Genomic DNA, 22,493 nt, shown 5'->3' with positions numbered 1-22,493 from the left:
GTTCTGTAGCTATGTTCCTCGCTAGGTTCTCCAGCCAGGTTCTGTCCAGGCTCTCCAGTCAGGTTCAGTGTCCAGGTTCTAGTCAGGTTCTCTTGCCAATTTCTGTAGTCAGGTTCAGTCCAGGATCCCTTGCCATGTTCTCCCGCTAGGCTCTGTCTCTAGGCTCTGAGGCCAGTCCCTCTCCAGGATCCTCCGGCATGCTCTCTCCAGCGAAGTTCTTCTGTCTCTAGGCTCCGTGTAGGTTCTGTCTTCTTGATTCTGTTCTAAGTTCTGAGTGTTTCTGTCTTGTTACAACTGTATTTATACCAGTTGATTCAATCCTATCAATCTCTATTACAAAGGTTAGGGCGTTTCTTATCTCCATTCCAGGGAGTAAAGATTATGTAGCTTAAGCATGATTGTTCGTAGTTAAAGTGATTAATTACCTGCCTGGCACTTAGTTAAGGGGTTTTATTCCCTCCCTAACTTCAGGGGAAAATCCCTACCTGGGGATTCAACCTTTCTCGGAGAGGTGACCTTGGTTAAAACACAGCGCCAAGAAGGTGAGCAAACATATTAAGAACCCTATGCCATATATGCCAGGTCCCTTGAAACAGCAAGGATGGACCGGCTCCCGGCACCTTTATTGTTTCTCTCCAAGGTATCCGTTCATTTTCAATCCTACTTCACTGGCTAACTAAGTCACATCATCACAGCACGGAGCTCAGCTGGCGCAAACGGCTTGGGCACACATGACTGCCCGCTGGTGGGCAGGCTGCTGTGGACGGCGAGCGGTGAGTGTCACCACAACTCAAGTAGCAGACAAGTTGGTAGAGAGACGGGGAGCGTCAAAGAGGGCCACCTTGCAGACAGCTGGCTCCCACACTCACCCCTGATGTGTTTGTCCACGTTTGTGCCGTCCCAGCGGAGACCCTGAAGGGCTGGCCAGCAGGATGGCACACAGCCACTAAGTAAGTCCCGTTGTCAGAGCTGATGATGGTCTCCCTTTGCTGAGCTGAAGGTTGAACCGGGAATGCCAGGTCCTTGGAAATCGAGAACGTATGAAACGCCTTCCTTTATGCACCCTCGGCTGGAAGCCGTGGGGGAATGTCAACCCTGCTCCCAGGACATGGCATTCCCTTGGGAATACCGATCCGGACCTACTACCGTTTTTGAAAAGCCACCAGGTACCACTTGCCCGCATACATGAGCTGGTTCCGACCCAGGATAACTGACGTGCACATACTGCAGATTTCATTTCTGCCACAGCCCCCTGAGGTTGTGTCACTGTTAGCCCCATTTCCACCGGGGCAAACTGAGGCACCGGCAGGGGAACGAGGCTGTGTGGCTAGCGAAGGGCAGATTCCGGGAACGTCCTGGAGGGACTCCATACAGGAAGCGCTGGGTCCGGAGGGTGACTTCTGGTCATCCTCACAGATCTTTTCCGCATTTCCCAATCCCCCTCCTCTGGATTTAAATTCCCTCCTGGGACCGAACCCCCGGGCTGCCAGCCACCGTCCAGTAGAAAGAAAGAAACACACAGCAACACTTCTGAAAATCAGCCCTTTAATCTATTTGAACCCAATGAGTGGGGAAAGAACGGACACATTCCCCCCCTTGAGATGTCTGTTTATAATAATGGGTCTGAGGTGTGTCTTCCATAGGAACCTGACATCCCCTACGTCCTCACGAGTGTTGTTTCTTTAAATGCATCAAAGTGGAATTTCGAGGCCTGTGCACCCCACACATTTCCTCGCCCTACCCGCCCACCCTCTAAAGGGGACTCTTCGTCACTGGGGAACAGAATGTAAAAAAAAAAAAAAAAGAAAAGAAATCCATCTAAGTGGCCAGAGATACCAGAAATAACCAAATGCACATCAGTCAGCACACATGCAAGCGGGGAAGCTGTTCTACTGGAATCCGGAGCCAGCAATTACCAATGGCAGAGACTGAGCTATCTAGACAGATAAGTTACAACTCCTTCCCCGGCACGCCCCTTAATTACAAAAGTATGCAAACAATCTTGATCTAAATGGGAAGCCGGCTGCTCTCCCTGGGACAGGGCATACCTGAAATTCCCGGGTGGACATGTGCCTGGACCCCTGTGCCTCCCTTTTAGGACTAAAGGGGAAGGATGGCGGGGGGGGGGGGGGGGGGGGAGGAAGGGTTAGGGACCCACCTCAGGAGCAAGTGGGGGGACAATGGAGCCGCCCCAGGGACCAGGAACGTGCTGGTGTGTGGCCAGCCCCTGGGAAGCTCAGTGGCAAGGGGCCTAAACTGAGGGCTGCAGAGAGGGCCGGGGCCGGCGCCCCTCGGGAGCCGGGAGGTGGCCGTCCAGACGGGGGAGGGGGTGGGTCAGCATTGCTTCCCCCACCTAAGGCCTTGGGACTGATGGCAGCCGCTGGGAGAGGCCGACATGATTGTTTTAGGGCCACAGAGAAAGAGGCTCCCGCCTGACATAGCGCACAAACCCTGTCTGGTTCTCGAAGGATGATTCCCGGTCACAACCAGCCCCTCCGCCTGGAGATGCTGCTGTCACACAGCAGGGGGCTGAGGCACATTGGTGGGGGGGGGGGGGTCCAGAGGGACACGGTGAACTGAGGAAGGGAGCCCACCACCGCCCCGTGACTGGGCATCTGCTTCTCGGGAGAGAAAGAAAGGCGTGGGGGTGAGGCCTCCTGGCCCGGGCTCTGGGCCAGGCAGGAGAGGATGCGGCCAAAGCCAGGGCTCCCCCATGCAGCGCCGCATCTCAGGGACCTGCCTGGGAAGTACCATCCTTTGTTGAAGGCGCCAGGTGGGGGGTACCTCTGGGCAGCCTGGTCCAGAGCCGAGTCCAGGTCTGCGGGTGGCTGCCCAAGGGGGAACCCAAGGGACTCGTGCGTTCCAGAGGTGGGGGCTGAGAGATTGTCAAAGCCTGGGTGAGAGCTGGTCGACAGGAATTCTGGGCTGGTCCCACAGCCCTCCCAGGAGTGGTCCCCAACATCCCCGAGCACCCCTTGCCTGACTCTGGTCTTGGGGGTCCCCAGGGGAAAGGGCACCACAACTTCAGGCAGCGTAATTCATCTAACATTAAGCACGGGGAAGAGAGGTAGCTGCGGAACCATGAGCCACCTGCTACCTCCCCCCACCCCCACTTTGGGATGCAGCCAGATCCTGGGCCAGACAGAGGGCAGGAGGAGACGGGGCGCTGGAGCAGGGCTGGCGGTCGCCCTGGGTCCTTGCCGGCCGGGCGGGCAGGTGGTCAGTGCATCTTGCCCAGCTGGATCTTCTTCCAGGCCTCCGAGGCTGTGAAGATACACGAGTCCAGAATGCCAGCTACCGTGAAGGTCCCGCCGATGATGGCACAGATCTGAAAGAGGGGGAGGTCAGAGGTCAGCGCTGCAGGGAGTGCCGGGCCAGTCCCCGTCCACATCACAGGACAATGAGCTCAGCAAGCACAGACGCTCTGCCCCATTACACTCTCCCCACGGCAATCCGCGGGGTCTGGAACACACCCAGGGCTCAAAAAGCCCACCTGTTGGATGATGAAGTTAATACTAATAATAAAAGTAATCAGCGGCAGCTCCTTAAATTCCCATGTTAACCTTCTGAGTGAGGGAAGGGGATTAGTGGACCCATTTCACAGGCGAGGAAACTGAGGCTTAGTTAGGTAACTGCGCTGTGACTTGAACTCAGGTATGGCTGGACCCTGGAGCCTGTGGTCTTCTCTAATTGATCAGGGATTTACAATCCCATCTGCAGATGAAGGAAAGGACGTTCAGAAAAGTGGCAGCACTGGCCCAAGGTCGCACAGCCAGCAAGTGGCAATCCTGGGACTTGAACCTGTGTCTGACAGGTCCAGGCGCAGCGCTGCCTGTGACTGAAAGCTGGGGTGGGCTGCAGAGGCAGCAGCGAGAAACACATCTCTCTCTCACAAGCTTGCACGCGACCAGTGGGATGGGTAGTCATCAAATAATCATACTGATAAATGCAAAATTATAACCAAGGCCATGAGCAACAGAGGAGGGGGCCCATGGTGCTACCAGAAAGCTCCTATTCGGCGGAGTGGCTCAGGGCACTATTTATTTTTGGGACCGGATAAGTCACCGTGAGGCCGTCCTGTGCACGGAAGGATTCTCGGCACCATCCCGGGCCTCCACCCACAAGATGCCGGGAGTAACTTCTTCCTGTTGTGACAACTAAAATGTCTCCAGACATTGTCCAATGTCCCCTGGAGCTCGAAGCTGCTCCCGATTAAGAACTGCTACAGTAGGGGGATGACCATGAATGTCACCTGTATGTCTGTATTCCAGAACTTCCTGCCACATGACGGCCACAGACAGCGCTTGCACCGCGCCTTCCCTGTGCCGGGCACGGTCCGGGGGGGGGGGGGGGGGGCTCATGCCTCCCATCACAGAACCCCCGGTCAATCCAATGAGCTCAGTAGAATTCTTACGCCTACCTGATAGCCAAGGAAACCAAGGCACAGAGATACCAAATCACTTGCCTAAAGCCACAGTGACTAGTGGCCGCACAGGGACACAGAACTTTGTGGAGTCTGTCTCTGAACCCCGCTCGCTGCCTCTCCGACACGAAATGTGCCCTCCGCTGACTTCCTCCCTTCGCTGTGAGGTGGTTGAAACTGTGCGACTCGGAATTTTCTGACCTATGAGTTGCTTTTTGGTAACAAAAGAGAATCAGAGAATGCATGACGGAAAAGACAAGTTCACAGAAGGTTTGCAAGAGAACTTTAAATGCATTTCCCTCTTGCAAACAAACCTTACGCTGTTCATAAGAACCAATACCACCCTCCACCCCGTGTGCCTGGGGGAGGCACCTCTTCACTCGTGTACCCATGTGGCCCAGAGAGGGCGATCACCTGTCCAAGGCCACACAGCAAGTGCGAGTCTGTCTGCCCCCAGAGCTCTCACACGCCCCCACATGCTGGGCAGCCCAAGGGGGCCCCTGAGCCTGCCTGGAAGGCACCCCTGGGGGGCCGGCCAGCATGACACTCGCCCACTGGAGGACTCTGGGAGAGGGCAGCCAGGAGAGAGGCGGCCAGGAGACACGGGGAGGCAAGAGGGGAGTGCGGATCGAACCGGCATTTATTTTTAAAGTGATATTTCTACGAGATGAGCTCAGCGGAGGCCTGAGGCCCGGGCAGACAGAGCGGGTCTGTGGGATGGGCTGGAAGTGGGGCAGCTGGCATTCCAGTAATAACAGCCCAGCAACCGGAGCGGCCCCCGGGAGCGCAGAGGCTGGGGGCGCCGGGGGATTATCGTGGGGCGCTTCAGCGGGCACGCCCCTCCCTGCCGGCCCCCGAACATGACGAAGGGGCACTTTCCGAGGCCGATGACGGCAGGGAGCTGGCTTATTTCGGTGGAGTGGGTCAGATGATGGGAGATTTTAGACCACAAAACGCTTTCAGAGCTTGGATCGGAGGATAGGAAAATGTGACTTAAGTGCAACGGAGCAAATAATGAAAAAATGAAAAATAACCACACACACATCTATATTCATCTACACCCTCTGGACCCCGAGCGCGTCCGTGATTCACACACACCTGGCGCCCCGTCTGGAGGCTCCTCTCACTGGGCGGCCCGGAGCAGCAGACAACACACGCATTGAGGTACACGGGGAAACACGGCTGTGGGGAAACTGAGGCCCTGGGCGCTAGACCCTGCGGTGAACCCACAGATGCCCCCAGCTCAGCATGTCCCCGCGACCCTACGTCTGCCGAAGGTGCTGGTCACCGGGCAACTGAGGAGGGGAAATTTGGACACTTTTTTTGGGGGGTGGGGGAGCTCAAAAGCTGAAAGAAATCTAACAGCCCCCCCGATGCTGCCACAGCCCCCAACTAGCTCACCCATAGGTGATGACTGGCGTGAGCGGGGCTGGGAGGGGTCCCAGGGGCTCTCAGGCCACGGTGGCCCTGGATGCTGCCATCTGGGTGGTCACAGAACCCCAGCACCAGGTTACCACCTCTGGACTCGCCCAGGGAGGTGGTCAGTCATGGTGAGGCTTCATCCTGAGAAGGTCACGGGGAAATTAACAGAGCCACGAGGCTGCATGGAGGGTATGCGTGTCCTCGGACTCAGGCCCTACACGGTGGTGGCGAGATTACAGGCTTCCTTTGTGATTCCGTGGCTGATGGGGGGTGACCAGCCACAGACATGAGGAGGCCGACGCGGATCTCAAGAAGACACTCGAGAGAGCCCTAACTGGTTTGGCTCAGTGGATAGAGCGTCGGCCTGCGGACTGAAGGGTCTCAGGTTCGATTCCGGTCAAGGGCATGTACCTTGGTTGCGGGCACATCCCCAGTAGGCGGTGTGCAGGAGGCAGCTGATCGATGTTTCTCTCTCATCGATGTTTCTAACTATCCCTCTCCCTGCCTCTCTGTAAAAAAATCAATAAAATATATTAAAAAAAAAAAAAAGATACTCAAGAGAGGGCAGGCGACAGGGGGCGCGGAGACACGGCATCTCCCTGACCGGCGGGGACAGGCCCAGGGCGAATACAAGTGAAAATCAAGCGAATCACGGTCGCAGCACTCAGTTCCCACAGCCCGTCGCTCTGCACGCAGAAGAGCGAGGAGAACTGGGCCTCCGTGGGCACGGGGCTGGGAGGCGGGACCCTCCTCGCCGGATGTGGTAAAGGTGGACTGGGCAGAGTGGGGGTGAGGTGAGCACCGGGAAGTCCACTGGGGCCACCCCCACTGTGACAGCAGAAAGAGCTGGAGGTTTCTGGAAGCGGAGTGCTGGCTGTCACTCTGGCCGTGGGAGAGCCTTTCTGGGCCTCAGTCTTTTCATCCACAAAATGGGAAGACCATCCCTACCTTGCCAACTGTTGCACTGCAGGAAAAGCCTCTGGAGCTCCTAGCACTTAGTAGGTGCTCAGTAAAGGGTCCCCTTTTGGTGGACCGAAAGGCTCCAACCTTGTCGCTAGAGCTGAGATTTTGTAAACCTCCCTAAGAACAATGGGGCAGCTGGCATTCCAGTAATAACAGCCCAGCAACCGGAGCGGCCCCAGGGAGCGCAGAGGCTGGGGGCGCTGGGGGATTATCGTGGAGCGCTTCATCTCGTATCCCTCAGGTCAGGCCTCGGGGTCTCCATCTCTGTTTCCCACCTGGCTCTTTAAAGGAGCATGCCGATTCAGGGAAAGCTAGGCCAGCACAGGCAGACAGGCAGATTCTCTGCAGCTGCCTGGGCCCCATGCACCCGGAGGACCCATTCTACAGATCGGGGAGCTGAGGCGGAGGCAGGGTGTTTCCTCAGGGAAGTGCCAAGAAGTGTTTGTGCTGAACAGCGCTGGTTAGGGCAAAGCACCCTAGGCCTCAGGGAGCGTCCATTCTTTGGCCCACCTCAACCCTACCGCGTAAAAGCCCAGGACGGGAGACAGCCAAGTCCCTGACACGCAGTAGGCACTTAGTACACGTTCACTGAGCAGGCCAGGCAGTGATTGAGTGGGAGAGTGAACGGACGAATGAACAAATGAAGGACTTGCTCAGAAACGGAGCAGGATTCCCAGGGGGCAAAGGTGACGCTCTCACAGGGTGGAGGCGATTCAGGATGGTCGGGTCCCCTCCCGCCGCATGCTCTTGCATCACCCAAGTGCCCCGTGCCTCAGTTTCCCTACTTTTACAAATGGGAAGGCTAATCCTCACTGGCCAGGACTGCTGTGGGATTGAGGGAGTGTCCGTGCCAGCCCTGAATGCCTGTTCCCTTGGTCCCTCATTGCTGCCAGGCTTTGTACCTCCCGGCCAGGCCAAGGACAGTGGGACAACCTCTGTGGGTGTGTTGGGGTGTGGGGGGGGAGGGGGACGGGGGTGAAGAAGCAGGGCCACTGAGTCAGGAAGGGCCGCCGCAGCCAGCACCTGCAAGCCCCTCGGGTCAGCAGCCCCAGCTCCAGGCCCAGAAACAAGGACCATGCGATCGCCAGGCCCCAGAGAGTCTGAGACCAGCGCTTCGCTCCGCTTCTGGCAGAGTCATCAATAACACCCCTCTGTTCCCGCCGGGCCTCCTCCCTGCGGCTGCCAGCCTCCCGGCCGCCTCTGGCCAGAATGAAGTCAGCTCGTCTACCTTGAAAAGAAGGTGTGTGTGTGTGTGTTTCCCTTTCGTTTTAATTACGGCTCTTAATTCCTTATACTCTGGAAAGGCCATGTTCCAACCGCACTGGCTGGGGCTGAATCCCTCCCTTGTCCCACCAGCACCAACCCTTCCCCGTCCGTGGGCACCACCCCCCCCATTTACTTCTCTGTCGCGTGCAACGAACAAGTGTGACAGACACGCCCCACGAGGTGGGGGAGAGGGTGGGGGAGAGGGTGGGCTCCGGGGGACACATTCCCCGGGTCGGGTCCCAGCTCTGTGGCTCTGGCCGGGGAAACCCGTTTGCCTCTCTGAGCCTCAGTTTCTCTCATCTGTGAAATGGGGCCCACCGTGAGGACTGCGTCGGCCCCCGTCTAGCTGCCGGCTGCACTAAGTGCGGGGAGCCACCCGCTCCCTGCCCCGGTCCGGTCAGCACGGCGCGAAGAGCTGCTGGAAAAGCACAGGAGGAGGAAATAAATAATGAATCCGGTGCCATCAGAGCTGGCGGCGGCAGACAGGCTGGAGCCGAGGATGAGAGCATGGAGCCGGAGCCCGGCGAGGCGGAGGTGGGGGCTGTCTCAAGGGAAGCCGATGACTGGGCCCTGGGAAGGAGCGGGGGGTGGAGGAGGAGTGGGGTGGTGCCCCCACCCAGGGGTGTCTCACCTGCCAGAGGGCCCATGCCCACCCTCTAGTGCAGGAGTGCGGGGGACAGGAGCCCTCTCCTTGCCATTTTTACAAAGGTTGCGGCTGCAAAATACCGGCCTCCGCCTCAGGAAAAAGCCACCTTGGTTGAGCACCTACTGTGTGCCGGGTCTGAGATGACACTTTCTTCTGCTTCTCATTTAGTCCTTGCAAGTGCTGGGGGAAATGGGCGATGCCCATTCCACGGATGGGGAAACAGAGGCGCAGAGAGGGACTGACTTATCCAAGGTCACACGGCCGCCACGTAGGGCGACCAGAAGCTAGGTCTGGGAGGCTGGCTGCAAAGGGCCCGCTTTTTCCAGCGAGACCCACCCCCCGCCCCAGCTTCACCCCACCCTACAGCCTCCCTCGGTCCCCATCTTCATGCTCAGGCAGCTCCTTTATCTTTTGTTTTCTCAATTCTGTTGTCAAATGCCCTGAAGGAAGGGCCCCCCTCAGCCACGTTTATGGAGCAAGAAGCTGTGATGCTGTAAAAATCAGCGTAGTGTGCAAACGGGAGCCCAGTCCATTCTAACGTTCCCTCCATCCCAGAAGCTGCCTGAGAACAGCTCCTGTTCCAACCGAGGCATCCGTTCAGGCCGGCCGGAGCCACCTGCCCGCGGCACGCAGCCTTCTGAACACCTAGCTCCGCTCAGACGTCTGGAAGGATCTGGACGGAAGCTGTTTGCACATGTCCAGGCCAACTGAGTAACTGAGCTGCCAATCTGGGTTTGTTCTGTTCCCCAGAAATTGCCTTGGGGGTGGACACCCCTCCCTCCGTCTGACACCTGCTTACCACCCGCCTGCGCTGTGGACGATCTGGAGACCCGAGATGCCAAGACGCAGCCCTGTCCGGGAGCGCACGGTCCCGGGGAGGGAGACACCCGGAGGGAGGGACGCGGGAGTAGGAGAGAATCGAGGCTCTGAACAGGCCGCTGTGCCAGTCTAGCCACAGGGGGAAGCTGGTCTTTCCCCCCTCACAGTCTCAGCAGGTAACACCGTCTCAGGCTTGCCTCCTCCCAGTCCTTCTTCCCACTCCCCGCACCCCAGGCACCGGGTGCCTTTTGCCGACGGCAGGTTCCTTCAGGTGCCCACACAGCTGAGCGGAAGGCAATCAGGTCAGGACAAGGAAACGTGCAAACCGCACGTTTGGGTAGCTGGCTCTTTCTACGGTTTGCATGTACGTGGCTGTGATTTTTATCACGTGTGCTCCCTGCTGTATTTTTTCCTGATTTCCCAGGACAGGAGCCACTGTGTCCAAGGACCCTGGTGTCCTGCCCAGGGCTCCACGGCCTCATGGGTCTCTGTTGCTGGAACGTCCTGAGAGCCGTTGTTTTAAAAGAAGGAGGTGGGTTTCGGGGCCAAGTTCCGGCCTTGTCGTTTAGTGGCTGTGTGATCTTGGTCAGGCTTCCGTACCTCTCGGGGCCTCATTTATAAAACAGGAATGAGCCCTGACCGGTTTGGCTCAGTGGATAGAGTGTCGGCCTGCGGACTGACGGGTCCCGGGTTCGATTCCGGTCAAGGGCATGTACCTTGGTTGCGGGCACATCCCCAGTGGGGAGTGTGCAGGAGGCGGCTGATCGATGTTTCTTTCTCATCGATGTTTCTAACTTTCTATCCCTCTCCCTTCCTCTCTGTAAAAAATCAATAAAATATATTTTTTAAGAAATAGGAATGACATCATCTACCTCGGAGGGTCCCTGGGAGGGCTAAAGGAGGTAACTATAAAATTACCCGGGAAACACACCGATTATAATAAGCGTCGCTATATGACCACTTCTTCACGCGGCTGTGCCCCTGAATCTGAGCTCCTTTGTGCTAGCCAGGCCCTGTGCTAGATGGCGGGGGACACAGGGCTATGAGGCGCAATTGCAAGTGTGGGGGGTTATTTCACTGGCGGGCAGGGATCATGTCTGATTCCGCCACGGCTGTGCCCATCGGGAGCCTGGCAGGACCAGCCGGACTCTTTGGCGGGCAAACACTCACGGCCATCCCGGCCCAGTTTGTCCTTTGTGACTTCTGGCCGTTGCCCCCAAATAGAATAAGACAGAGAAGGAAAGCAACGCGACACCTGAAGCCATCCTATCTGTCACCGCCGCCCACTTGAAGGCCATCTCGAAAGGGGCGTCGGCGAGCGGCAGGGACAACTGTGCGTGGGTGGGAGGGGGCACTTCACACTTGCACGCTGTTGAACGCCATCTGTGTGCTCCCTGAGTGGAATTTTCTGGAATAGCACAAAGCAGAAATCTGAGCGAGGTGGCCTGGCTGGCCGGAGAGGGGAGCGTGGGGCAGCCTGGTGGACACCCGGGAGGAGGAACCCTTTCCTGACCACGGGACCCTGGAGGGGCGACTCCGAACACACCAGGAACTCGATACTTAGAACTGCACTGGGGAGGCCCCCTCGCCTCTCCCCTCCACACCCCAGGCCCCCCACCCCCACCCCCGCCACCGGCTGGACCCACCCCTCATTCCAGCCCACCCACAGCTGCCTCTGCAGCCGCCACATGACGACATCCTGGCCTACGCCCCCTCTTCAGCAGCCTCTCCGAGGAGCTATTTGCAGAGGCCCCCACTTGGAGTCCGAGCTTTGCACACAAGTGTTTGGTTTTTAAAAAGAGAGAAAGAGAAGTCACAGCAGGTGCCGCCCGCCCCGCCCTGTCCCACGAGGGCTGCCGGGGGTCTTTGTGCCGTGTGCCTGCCAGTGCACGTCATCCCCACATCTGCTGTCCCTGTCCCGAAGCTGCACAATGACGCCATCTGCCAGGGACAGCCAGCTGGCTCTCAAGGCTGACCCTGGTTGCCATGGCAACCGAGATGGTGTCCTGGGGCCTTCAGACAGAACTACCAGCCTAATGATGTCAGGAGGTTCCCTGCAGCACGGCTCACAGGGGGGTGGAGGGGGGGCTGGTGCCGGAGTCCTGGGGGGGGGGCGCCTCTGGGTAATGAAGGATCCCTGTGCCCTCTGGGACCCCCCTCCCCCCCCATGGAAGGAGGCCACTTGGCCTCCGCAGGGCGCGCTATGCGGGGCACCCAGGCACGCACTCTGCTTCAAGCCTCTCTCCTTCCCTCAGCCGGGCACGCATCCCTCGCCCTTCCATCCCATCGCCGGGTTTCCTTCTCGGAACCTTCCCAACCACGGGCCTGTGCCCCCCCCTCCCCCCCCCCCCCGTCCCCACCGCGCCTGGGGCCCCTCCTGCCCGAGGGCCGAGGTGATGTCTCATCATCTGTCCAGCTGCCGGCATGGGAGACCCTAGCCCACGCTCAGCGAATACATGAAGCGGCTTCATTTCTCAGGCACTCGCCACGGCCTGGCCTCACAGGAGCAAACAGGAGGGGGACGAAGCCCTACAGCCAGGGGTGGGCACGGGGTTTCCCTGCCCCTGTCAAGGCCGCAGCCACACCTGCGGAGGCACCGACTGGCACCCTGGTTTCTATCTTTTTCCGAATCAGCGCCAAGATCAGGAGGGGCCATCCGTGAGGCCGCGGGGAAATCACTTGTGCACACATCCCGACTTGGGTCAAAGCGTTTGCGCATCTCCCTCCGCAGTGGCTGGCCCCCGGCCTGTGCCCGGGGGGTGCCCGAAGGTCTCCCCCACTCACGGCACAGCCGCCCCATCTCCGCGGCGGCACATCCTTCCCATCTGCCCGCCTGGCAGGACCGAACCGGCCGTGCTGCTTCGAGGCTCAGTCCTCCGCTTTCTAGTGAACCCGGGCCTCGCCCCACTGGCCGTGTGGTCTCCTCTGTGAATGCCTGTCCTCGCCCGTTTTCCTTGGGATCATTTAATTCTCTCTTACTGATGTGTAGGGATTCTCTATATGTCCATTCTTAAGCTTAGTCCTCCCTTGTACGTGCGGCAAATAGCTTTTCCCTGTCTGGGTCTGCTGTTTTAACCATGGCAGGCGCCCTTTGTGGACTAGAAGTTCAAGCTGTTTATGGTGTCGGGGAACAGAAAGGGCTGTTCTGAGGCGCAAAGAAACCCAGAGGTCTGGCAGCCTCGTATCCGCGTGGCTTTCTAGCCTGCAGAGCGCGAGTCCCCCGCGGCCCTGGGAGAGATGGGGGTGTTATTCCTATTTTCTAGGTTGGGAGAGGAGGGCCCTTTGCCTCCTGGCACCGGCTCCTCCCTCCCGGGGACTGGCCCCAGATCTTCCCCTTGCAGTCTTTGTCCCTGGGGTCTGGGTGGGGCTGGCCAGCTGCAGGCTCCGCTCATTCTCCAGGCCACAAGGGTGACATGGGCCCTGAGCCAGGCCAATGACAGCGCGACCCTACCCAGGACTCGGGGCGGAGTCACTGAGAACGAGGCAGTTCTACTGGTAAATTCTGCTTGAAAATGAAGCCGGTGCAGGGGAACAGGGGTTGAAGGAAGGCCTATTGTAGACCTTGTTTATGCCTGGATCCAGCCATGCCTGAGGCCTACCGACCCCCTCAAACCAGCTCGCTGTGGGGTCCTGTCTCTTCTGTAGCTGAGTCAGAGGCAGAAATGCAAGTGCCAGGACTGGACCCCTAACCCGGACTCCTTAATCAAAGTATGCAGAGGAGCAGAGGAAGCATACGGCCTCCAGGCCTCAGTTTCCCAATCTGTGAGGTAGGGATGACCACCCATCTGTTCACGTCAGCCGGCTCTGGCGCCAAACACCTCAGGCCTCTTGGCGGAGGCAGGGCGCCGTGACCGGCGGCTTCCCCCGAGGACGTGGGGAACGAGAGCCCAGGAAACCGCACACTCGGCAACGAGGCTCCGAGAAGAATGACATCAGTTTGAGGCTGTCTCCACTGGCAGAGACGATGCCAAAGAAGAAAATAAAAAAGGGACAGGCAGGAAGGAAAGAAAAAGCCTGATGATATCAGCAGCTCTGGCTGGAAAACAGACACAGGAAAGAAAACGAGGTAAGCCTTCACGGCAAAATGTACACAGAAAAGGATAAACCCTGCTCACAAGAACACCCACCAAAGTGATAAACCGGAGGCAGCCACCAACATCGCATCGAGCCACACAAAGACCCGCAGAAGCCAGCGGCTCTCAACCTGGGCTGCCCATTAGAGTCACCTGGGGGTCTTTTTAAAATCCTGATTTCTGGGCCTCCTCCTCCGGAAAGTCTGTTTCTTTGTGACTAACGATGAGGCCCAGAAGCCAGGATTTTAAAAAGACCCCCAGGTGATTCCAATGGGCAGCCCAGGTTGAGAGCCACTGGCTTAAGCAATGAGCTGCGTGGCACTCCCCGCTGGAAAGCATTTTCTTGATGAACCACCGACGACACTGATGTGATTCTGATGACAGTTCTGCACGTCGTAGGGATCGAAGCCTCGTGTCGTACAGCCTGAGCCCCCAGTCCTGTCTCTTTAAGAACCAGTGGCGGCTCCAGGAGGAGGACCCCCCCCCCCCCCGCCCCGCAGGCACCCCGCCCGCTCACCGTGGTGATGAACCGGTACAGGGGCTGCCGTCTCTCTGTGTACTTGACCGTGATGGGGCTGAGGTCGTAGCGGAACCAGATGGCAGGGATGATGCGGCCCGTGTGGCTGTAGGCGACGTACTCCTGGGTGGAAGAAGAGACGGGGGCGGAGGGCATGAGATTCAGGCACGCAAACCGCATCTCACGGTGGGTGGGGGGTGGATGACAGGGGTTCCCCCTGCCACCCACGAGAATGGGCCTTCCTCCCTCTCTCTCCCAGGGAGCCAACCCCGCCCCCCCGACCCCTCCTCTCACACCCCTTCCCCAGAGCCTGTGCCGTCAGCGTTGGTCTGGACGGGCATCGTTGCTGGGGGCATTTTGACCTTGGCTGCCGGGAAACTGTCCATATTTTGATCCCAGAAGCAGCGCCAGAATAAAAATAAGAATCTGAGAGCAGAAAGGGAAAAGGACAAGTGTGATTTGGGCTCCTTCTGAATGACGGTCTCTCTCCCGCGTCCTGGGCCATGCAAAACCCATTCATTCATTCCTTCATTCATTCAGCAAGTTTCCTAAGCGCCTCTCCTGGGTGCTGCCGCCGTGCTGGCGGCTGGGGACCCCAAGGGAGTGAGCCCCGCTCCATCCCCAGGGCATCACCGTCTGGGAAAGGCAGATGTAACAATATGTGCAATCCTGCCACACCGCACACGCTGTGACAGAGGGACATGGAGTCCTGCAGGGGACAAGTGACCAGGTCTCCCCAGGGCGTCTGGAAGGCTCAGCGAGGAGGGGACATCCTATGCCACACATGACAGCCTGAGGAGTGCGTGCGTGTGACACAGAGAGGTGCGTCTGAGACCACGTGGGAAGAAGGAACACACGGAACTGGAAAGCCAGAGGGCTCAGCCCCACACCGCCTCCCAGGAAGGCACCGCTGGGGCCTAAAGGATGCTAAGGATGCTGAGTGGGCCGTGTGCCCTCTCTGGCCTGGGTGCCTTGGGATGCTGCAGCCCTCTGCGCTCCCCTCATTCATCTCCAACATCTGGAGACCAAGCTGAACCCCCAGGGCACCCCCAACCCCAAACGCTGGGCCGGATCCGAGGCTTCTCCTGGGGATGAGCCCGAGACCTGCCCTCTCTGTTCACCGTCCCCGATGGGCACAGCCCCACTCGCTCTCGGGGCAAGCTGGGGCCAAGGCTACAGAGGGAGCTGAGCAAGCTGTTCTGGGCGCTGGGCCCTGGCCAACGCCTCAGGGGAAGGAGCCTTGGGCAAAACAAGATCAGCTTTCTCCAGGGGAGCGGATGGGGCAGGGCGACTGTCTGGGTCATAGCCTGGGGCTGAGGGTCAGAGAGAAATAGTGAAAAAATAGCAGCATTTATCCAAAGCCTTATCCAATGCCTGGCTTTAAAGGCACCGCCTCACTTGACAGTGGTCTTGTGAGGTGGGCATCATTTTACAAACGAGTAAACTCAGGCACCAAGGGGTTATGAGACTTAGGGACTGAGCCAGGTTGGGACCAGCCGTCTCCTCCGCGGCTCCCCGACTTCTGCCCAGACCGCCTCCGCGTTCTCCCAGCTGTCAGACGCTGTCAGCACCTGAGGGTGTCGATGACACGCCCTCCGAGAAGCAGAGAATAGAAGGAACAGGCTTCCTTTTGGGGAGTTTCACCGGAACGTCACCCCGGGCGGGTCAGCGCAGAGGGACCTCAGGCCACCCAGAGAGGCAGGAAGGCCCGGCCCGCAGTCTCCTGCGCCTTGTTCAGAAGGAATGGCGATGGGACCGGGAGGCCAGGCTCTGGCGCCCGAGGAGAAGCCGGTTCTAAACCCCACTTGGCTACCTTGTAGCTTGACTACCTTCCTGTGCCTCAGTGGCCAAATCTGTAAAATGGGGACAATAATGGTGCCGATGCCAGCGCTGTCACGATGACTGAAAAAGATGGTGGAGGCAGAGAGCTTAGCAGAGTGTCCAACCCATTACAGGTGCTCAGTAAATGAGAGCTACTGCGCTATTAGTGTTATTACTAAATGAGCGAAACACTGTATCCGTACAAGGGGTTTGGGCAGCCCTGGACCAGATGAAAAAGGAGAATCCTGGTGGTAAGGGGTCTTGCGGGGGGACCTCAACCAACGAGCCTCAGGCATTCATGTCCCACTGGCAGGCAGGGTCCTCCCCGGGCAGCCTGAGGCCCTCGGCCTGAAACCGCTGTTGGTCACCCCATCCCGCGGGCTCTGACCACGCCCTGCCTCCCCGAGGCCTGCCTGCTTCTCCGTGACCTGGGGTGTTGGGGTCCCGGGACACTCCTGCTAACCAGTGGCCATCGGTATGATTCAAGAGCCAAAGCGTCTGTCATGTGCTGACCAGTCAGGGGCCAGAGGCAGGGCTGTGGAGCCGGCGTAACTCCTGGGCCTTTGGGGGAGGCCACCTGCCTGCTCTTTCTCAAACTGTGCCCCGACACGTGCAGCCCCTGCGCTCGGCCAGCAGAGGGCGCTGTCGCACGCAGCCGGCCCGCGGCCGCTGCCCTACCTTGTTGGCCACTGTGTACTGGTAGGAGTACCGCTGCTTGCCACTCTTGTCTTCGTAAACGGTGGGCACGATTTTCAAGATGTAGTCGTGGGAGGCGAGGGCTGCGGGAAGGACACAGCAGAATGAAGCAGGGGGTGGCAGCTCTAGGTCATTTCAACCTCCCACCGGCGCGGCGGGCATGGCTGGCGGTGGGGGGGGTCGGGTGGGGGCTCAGCCTCCACATTCTCATCCCCGAACGGGGGACCCGCTTCATCGTCTCCCTTCGACACCAGGCACTGAAAGACTCCACCGGTCAGGATCGCGACTCCTGTATTTAATATTAAAATCCGGGGAACAGCACAATGCCCATTCACAGGGCAGCCTACGGGGTGGGTGCTGGGCCAGGCCATCTGCCAAGAGGAACTGTTACGTAAAAAGAGCCGGTTACATAACCGGGTGAATAACGTGTTTCCGCGCATGGGGGCAGGGAAGGCTCATGCTCTCCACATGCAAAAATACATAGAAGCATTTTCTGGAAAGATACCCGAAGAAGGATGACCAGCCTTAGCCTCTGGGGAAGGAGGCAGGATGTGAGAAAGGTCACATCTCACTGTGCACCCTCTGGTCCTGCTTGAATATTATTACGCTTGAAACAGACCGGGGCGAGGTTTTAAAAAGAGAGAGCCCACCAACCAGAAAAACGTCACCTCGGAAGAATTAGCTTCTTTCCCCATTTTCAGTGACTGGGAGATCCGTGCTCCCCCCGCCATGCCCTGTCACGGATTTCACGGTAACGGTCACCTCCACCCCCTGGATGGGGAGGCCGCGGGGGGCAGAGGCCCGCTTGACTCAGCTCCGCGTCCCCAGAACCCGGTGCCGGGCCTGGTACGGAGCGGACAGCGGCAAATGCTTATTGAATGAATGAACGGATGGAGGGATGACTGGTCAGAGGCATGAATGGGAGAGCAGATGAATCAGCTTCTGATAAGCATGAGGCAACCGGAATCCAGCAGGAGCCTCCCAGAGCGCTGGCCCCAAGCTGCCAAGTGGCACCCGGGAAAGGTATGCGCTCCCTTGGGCCTCCCGGGATGCTGAGGGAAGAAGCGCAAGGACCCGTCGATGACTGCCTTCTGGACTCTCCAGGCAGGGCCCCTGGAGCTGGAATAACACAGAAGTGCGGACCTGGGGGTTCTAACCCTGGTCTCCTGGCTGAGTCAGCCCTGAGCCTTGCACTCATCCTCCGTCAGAGGCGGGGGCGGGGGGGTGGGGGGGTGCAGATGGTGTGCACGGCCTCGTCCTGCTAACGCCAAGTCTCAGGACGGAAGGGACAGCGCTGCCTGGACTGTCTTCAGACCTGACCCTCTGCAAACCCGAGATGAGCTCTGCAGCCTCAGGGCTAAGCCCACGACGACCCTAATAGTCCTCGGCTGAACCCTGCGTGGTCCTCAGAGAGCAAAGCACTGGAGTCACCCAGAAAAGGCAGACACCTGGCTCGCCGCCCTCCCCCCCCCCAAAGATTCCTGCTCAGGGGGCCTGGGGTGGGGCTCAGAGCCCGTCTGCATTGTAAACCAGGAGCCCGCACGTGAAATACAGGGCTCGGATGCCCACCGCCCCGGGTTAGAAACCCGAAGGCCTGACATCACACCTGCAAGGGTGCCATGAAGCAGAAGGCAGTCACCGGGAAAGGGGGGTGGTGGGAGGAGGAAGAGGGCGAAGGGGCCGGGTATAAGGCGATGGAAGGAGACTGGACTCTGGGGGCTGAGCCGTCAATGGCGTCCACAGACGCTGGCCTATAAAGCCGACGTCTCCTATACTGTCATTAACCGATGCTTACGAACAAGGTACAAACACACTGAACACCGTTCTGTTACAACAGGGGGCATGAAGAAAGGACCCAGAGACCACTCACAGAGCCGCCCGGCACAGGAAGCCGTGGGTTCGCATTCTGGGGTAGAAACTCGGACGGATACATAGTTTGTTTGTATTTTCTGAAAACAGGATCATACTGTACCTTCGTCTAAGAACTGGACCCCACAGACACCAGAGCGTAGGATATACGCACTGTCACAGCCCCTGGCACGGTGCCTGGCACACAGTAGGTGCTCAGGAACCGTTTGCTGCCTGGATGCCAGCGAGGCTCTGACACACGGCGGTCAGTGGGGGCCCGCGTCCCGCGGCGAGGCCACGTACCACGTACTCCACCAAGCCCCCTTCCCCCCCCCCCCCCCCCCCCGGCTGGACACAGACGCTGCTCCTCCTCTTCCCTCCTGTAAACAATGACCTAATGAACAGTGTTTTCCTAAGTCCTCAGACACTTAATTATTCCCTCGGCTTATTTCCTCAGCTTACTCTCTCCTGTGCACAACTGACGATGCAGACGCAAGGACCGTTTCTGAAGGCCTTTGCCACAAGTTGCCCGATGTCCACGACAGCACCTCACACTCCCACACGGATTCCCTCTCGGCTGACCCCTCCTAGGGGCTGGCGAAGGCCCACACACCCTCCTGCCCCTCACACATCTTATTATGGGAAAGCGCAAACACATAAAAAACCGGGACCGTATAGCGAACCCCCGTGTACACATTCCCCAGAGTCAGCAAGGAACAGTGGCCAGTTTTGCTTCATCTGTGCCCCACTGCTCTCCCGCCCCCATCTGATGTTAAAGTTAATCCCAGACATCACATCAAGTCATCCACAAACATTTCAGTTATGTCTCCCTCAAAGATAAGAGCTCCTTGAAAAAAACAGCCGCCGCCACCACCACAATGCCATCATTACAGCTCAAATATCAACAGCCAGTATCTGCAAAGAGAGTGGGCTGAGCTAAGAAGAAAAACAGGTTTGTTCCTTAGGAGGAGTGGGGTTTCCTGCAGATAAGGTAATCGGGGAGGGCCTCTCTGAGGGGGCGGCATTTGTGCCGAACCTGAATGACAACAAGCAGCCCCAGTGGGAAGACCCGAGGGCACGGGGACCCTCAAAGGCCAAGGCCCAGCAGGGGGACCGAGTCAGAGGAAATAAAATCCAGGTCTGCTGCCCGACCTAAGGCATTTTTCTTGCCACGAGCTGAGCTTTCGTTAGCTGCAAGGTTTTCTGCCCACACCCTCTACTGGCTTGCACCCCTCGGGCCACCTTGAGACAACACGCTGCCCTTACACAGACCCATGATGACTCCCCACCATTCGTGACATTCGCATGAACACAAGTGGCTGCTCGGACACCGCCGGAGGCAGTACCCATGGGCGCAGAGCGCTGGGAAGCCACTGGGTAACGCAAACACCACAAGCACCAGCGGCGTTACCGGCCGGGTGAAAAACGAGAGGAGACGTTTCCCAAGAAAAGACAACGCCTGAATTCAGCCTGGCCGGGCTGGCCGACGGCAGCGGCCTCCGTCACCGCGGGGAACACTGTGCAGCGTGCGGTTACGCAATAGGCCGAGCACATGGCGCTTTGAAGAAATGGCTTCTGTGTGTGGAAGGACGAGAACTCACAGGGGCACAGAGAACGAATGGGGGGGGGGGCTCCTGGGGCGCAGCTCATGGGGAGATGCCTTCTCTTGCTTAGATTTCTGACAATTAGAGAGCAGAATGTTTTTTAAGAAACAGTAAGAAGCCCGGCCGGTGTGGCTCAGTGGTTGAGCAATGGCCTATGAACCAGGAGGTCACGGTTCGATTCCCGGTCAGCGCACATGCCCGGTTTGTGGGCATGATCCCCAGCGGGGGGCGTGCAGGAGGCAGCCGATCAATGATTCTCTCTCATCACTGATGTTCCTATCTCTCTCTGTCCCTCTCCCCTCCTCTCCGACATCAATTTAAAAAGAAAAAGAAACAATAAGAAAAGCCTGTGGATGAAAAAAGGTGAGCTCAGGTGAGGCCATTAGAAGAGGCCAGGTAACCTGCCCTGCAGGACCCAGGGGGCGGACAGGCCTCCCAGGCCGGCGCTGTGCACGTGTCCGAGGCCCCGCGCGTGGGCGCACCCTGCCTGTAGGCGGACGTGCTTCGGGCCGGTGTGTGAAGACGGTACTCTCTTTAATCAGCGCCGCAGTGCCGGGGAGCGGAGGCGGGAGAGGGCTCGGGGTGGGGGCATCTGTGGGTGGGAGGGGTTCAAGCAGGAAGAGGGGGTGGGGGAGGTGGCCCAGGTGGCCAGACCTGACTGAGCTGCCTACGGACCGGTTCCCACGGTGCCACGTGGTCTGGGATGAATTCTGGCTCTGCCGTCACTCCCTGTGGGACTCGGGTGACTAGCTCAACTAAGGACAATTATGTGGCTGTCAGGACAGCAGTGACGCCATACTGGCTGGCATTCACTGCCACTCACGGCGCGCCTGGGGCTGCCACACTTTCCCAGGAGCAGGTCACTCTCCCCTTCTCTGTGAGATGGGTAATGCCACCTCCCCCCAGGCCAGCCCGAGAACGGTGCCGCCCTCCCCTCCCTCCCGGCTGCTGGGGTCCCGGGGCTGGAGGCGGCTCCAGGCGGACACGTACGGTTGGAGGTGAGTCTGTCCGCTCCTCCGAGCGCATTGAAGGCCCCGTGGACATTCTGCACCTGCGGAGAAGCACAGTGAGGAGGCCTCAGGAGGCCGCCGGCTCCAGGCCCGGCCCTGGCTGTGAGGGACGGCCACGTGCAATCGGGTGCGGGACCCCGTGGTCTCTGTGTTTGCTGGTCTGAGTAAGAAACGGCTGGGCTGGGCTGGGCTGGGCCTGCTGGGGGGCCCTCTGGGTCAGCAGCCAGGACTCTGGACACTTCACCACGCTCCCCGTAGCCAATGGCGTGGCCCGAGCAGTCAGGCCGCGGGGGCCGCGGGGGGGAGTGGGCGGGCTGGTCTGTGGAGCCTGACAGATCTGCTGGGAGACCCCGGACAAGCGGCTTCTCTGGTCCCAGCTCCAGGTCTGTAAACTGTGGGCGCCCTCCCCCCTCACACGGCTGCGGACAGAGAGGAAGCGCCAGCACTTAGTACTCGCTCAGTACAGCGAGGCCCTTTCCCCAGGCCCCAGGTCGGGACCGAGGTCCGAGGCCAGCGTGTGCTCCAGAGCAATGAACTGGAGAGGCTGTGGATGGAGCAGAGGATCAAAGGGGGCGACCCCTCTGGAGGGCATCGCTCTGCGCCAGGAAGGACAGGCGGCTTGGGGGACACAGCCCCCGTGTGCCCATCCCAGGTCACGCCCCCGTGGTGCGGCTGCTCACCTGCAGCGTGTCCCCGAAGGAGAGCTTGTGGATGACATGGGTCATGTCCGGGTTCTGGGGCTGGGCCGAGGCACTGTGCGTGGACACGTGGAAGTTGCCGGGGACCTGGGGAGAGAGGCGAGTGCCAAGAGGTCGGTGGGCTGACACCAGGGCGGGGGTGGGGGGGGGCGCAGGGCTTCCTCCTGAGTCAGACACGTTTGGATTTGGACCCAGATCGGTCAGCCCATGAGACTCTGAGGAGCCACGGCCCCCCTCTGAGCCCCAGGTTCCTCGCCTGCAGACGGCGGCAGTGACAGAGCTACCAGGGGGGCTGCTGGGCGATGGGGCAGAGCGTGCCCGCTGGGCACCTGGCACAAGGCCACGGCTCCAAACACCATCACCTCCCTGGCTGTGGGCTCCACGGCGGGTGAGGGGATGACCTTCAGGCTTGCAGCCCAAAGGGGCTTCCTCAAACTCCAAAGCAATACCGACCCTCTTAGAGCAGGAAGTGTGGCTTATTTTGCAAGCACCTGTTTCAAACACTCTGGGTCTCTCTCGGGAAGAGTCCTGTCTTCACTGGGCCTGAGCTGGGGGCTGACATGGGAGGAACCTGGCCCACAGGACGTGGCCCGGCCTCGGTGAGCTCGCAGCCGAGTGGCTAGCATGGAGCCGGGGCCCTGGGCCCAGGGAGCTGGGAGGAGGAGGAGGTGCAGGCAGCCACGGGTC

General features: G+C 59.1%; 1 protein-coding gene across 2 annotated transcripts in view; it reads right to left on the bottom strand.

The window, feature by feature from the left end:
* Positions 1-1,528: 1,528 nt before the first annotated feature.
* The window catches only part of ERGIC1 (endoplasmic reticulum-golgi intermediate compartment 1), an 82,089-nt gene continuing 61,124 nt past the window's right edge, over positions 1,529-22,493 (bottom strand). The window contains exons 6-10 of one of the 2 annotated variants that reach the window (XM_059699197.1): positions 21,789-21,893; positions 21,089-21,149; positions 16,629-16,729; positions 14,130-14,252; positions 1,529-3,328 (exon numbers count right to left, since the gene is read on the bottom strand). In XM_059699197.1, coding sequence (XP_059555180.1) covers positions 3,221-3,328; positions 14,130-14,252; positions 16,629-16,729; positions 21,089-21,149; positions 21,789-21,893 — 498 coding nt within the window. In that variant the 3' untranslated portion in view covers positions 1,529-3,220. Of the gene's footprint in view, positions 3,329-14,129; positions 14,253-14,432; positions 14,556-16,628; positions 16,730-21,088; positions 21,150-21,788; positions 21,894-22,493 lie in introns of those variants that run through there. The other variant, XM_059699198.1, reaches the window with a different exon arrangement.

Source organism: Myotis daubentonii, chromosome 5, assembly GCF_963259705.1.
Source record: "Myotis daubentonii chromosome 5, mMyoDau2.1, whole genome shotgun sequence".
In the NCBI taxonomy this organism is placed as follows: domain Eukaryota; kingdom Metazoa; phylum Chordata; class Mammalia; order Chiroptera; family Vespertilionidae; genus Myotis; species Myotis daubentonii.
The sequence above is the reverse complement of the archived record's forward strand: the minus strand, read 5'-3'. Positions and strand labels throughout refer to the sequence as shown.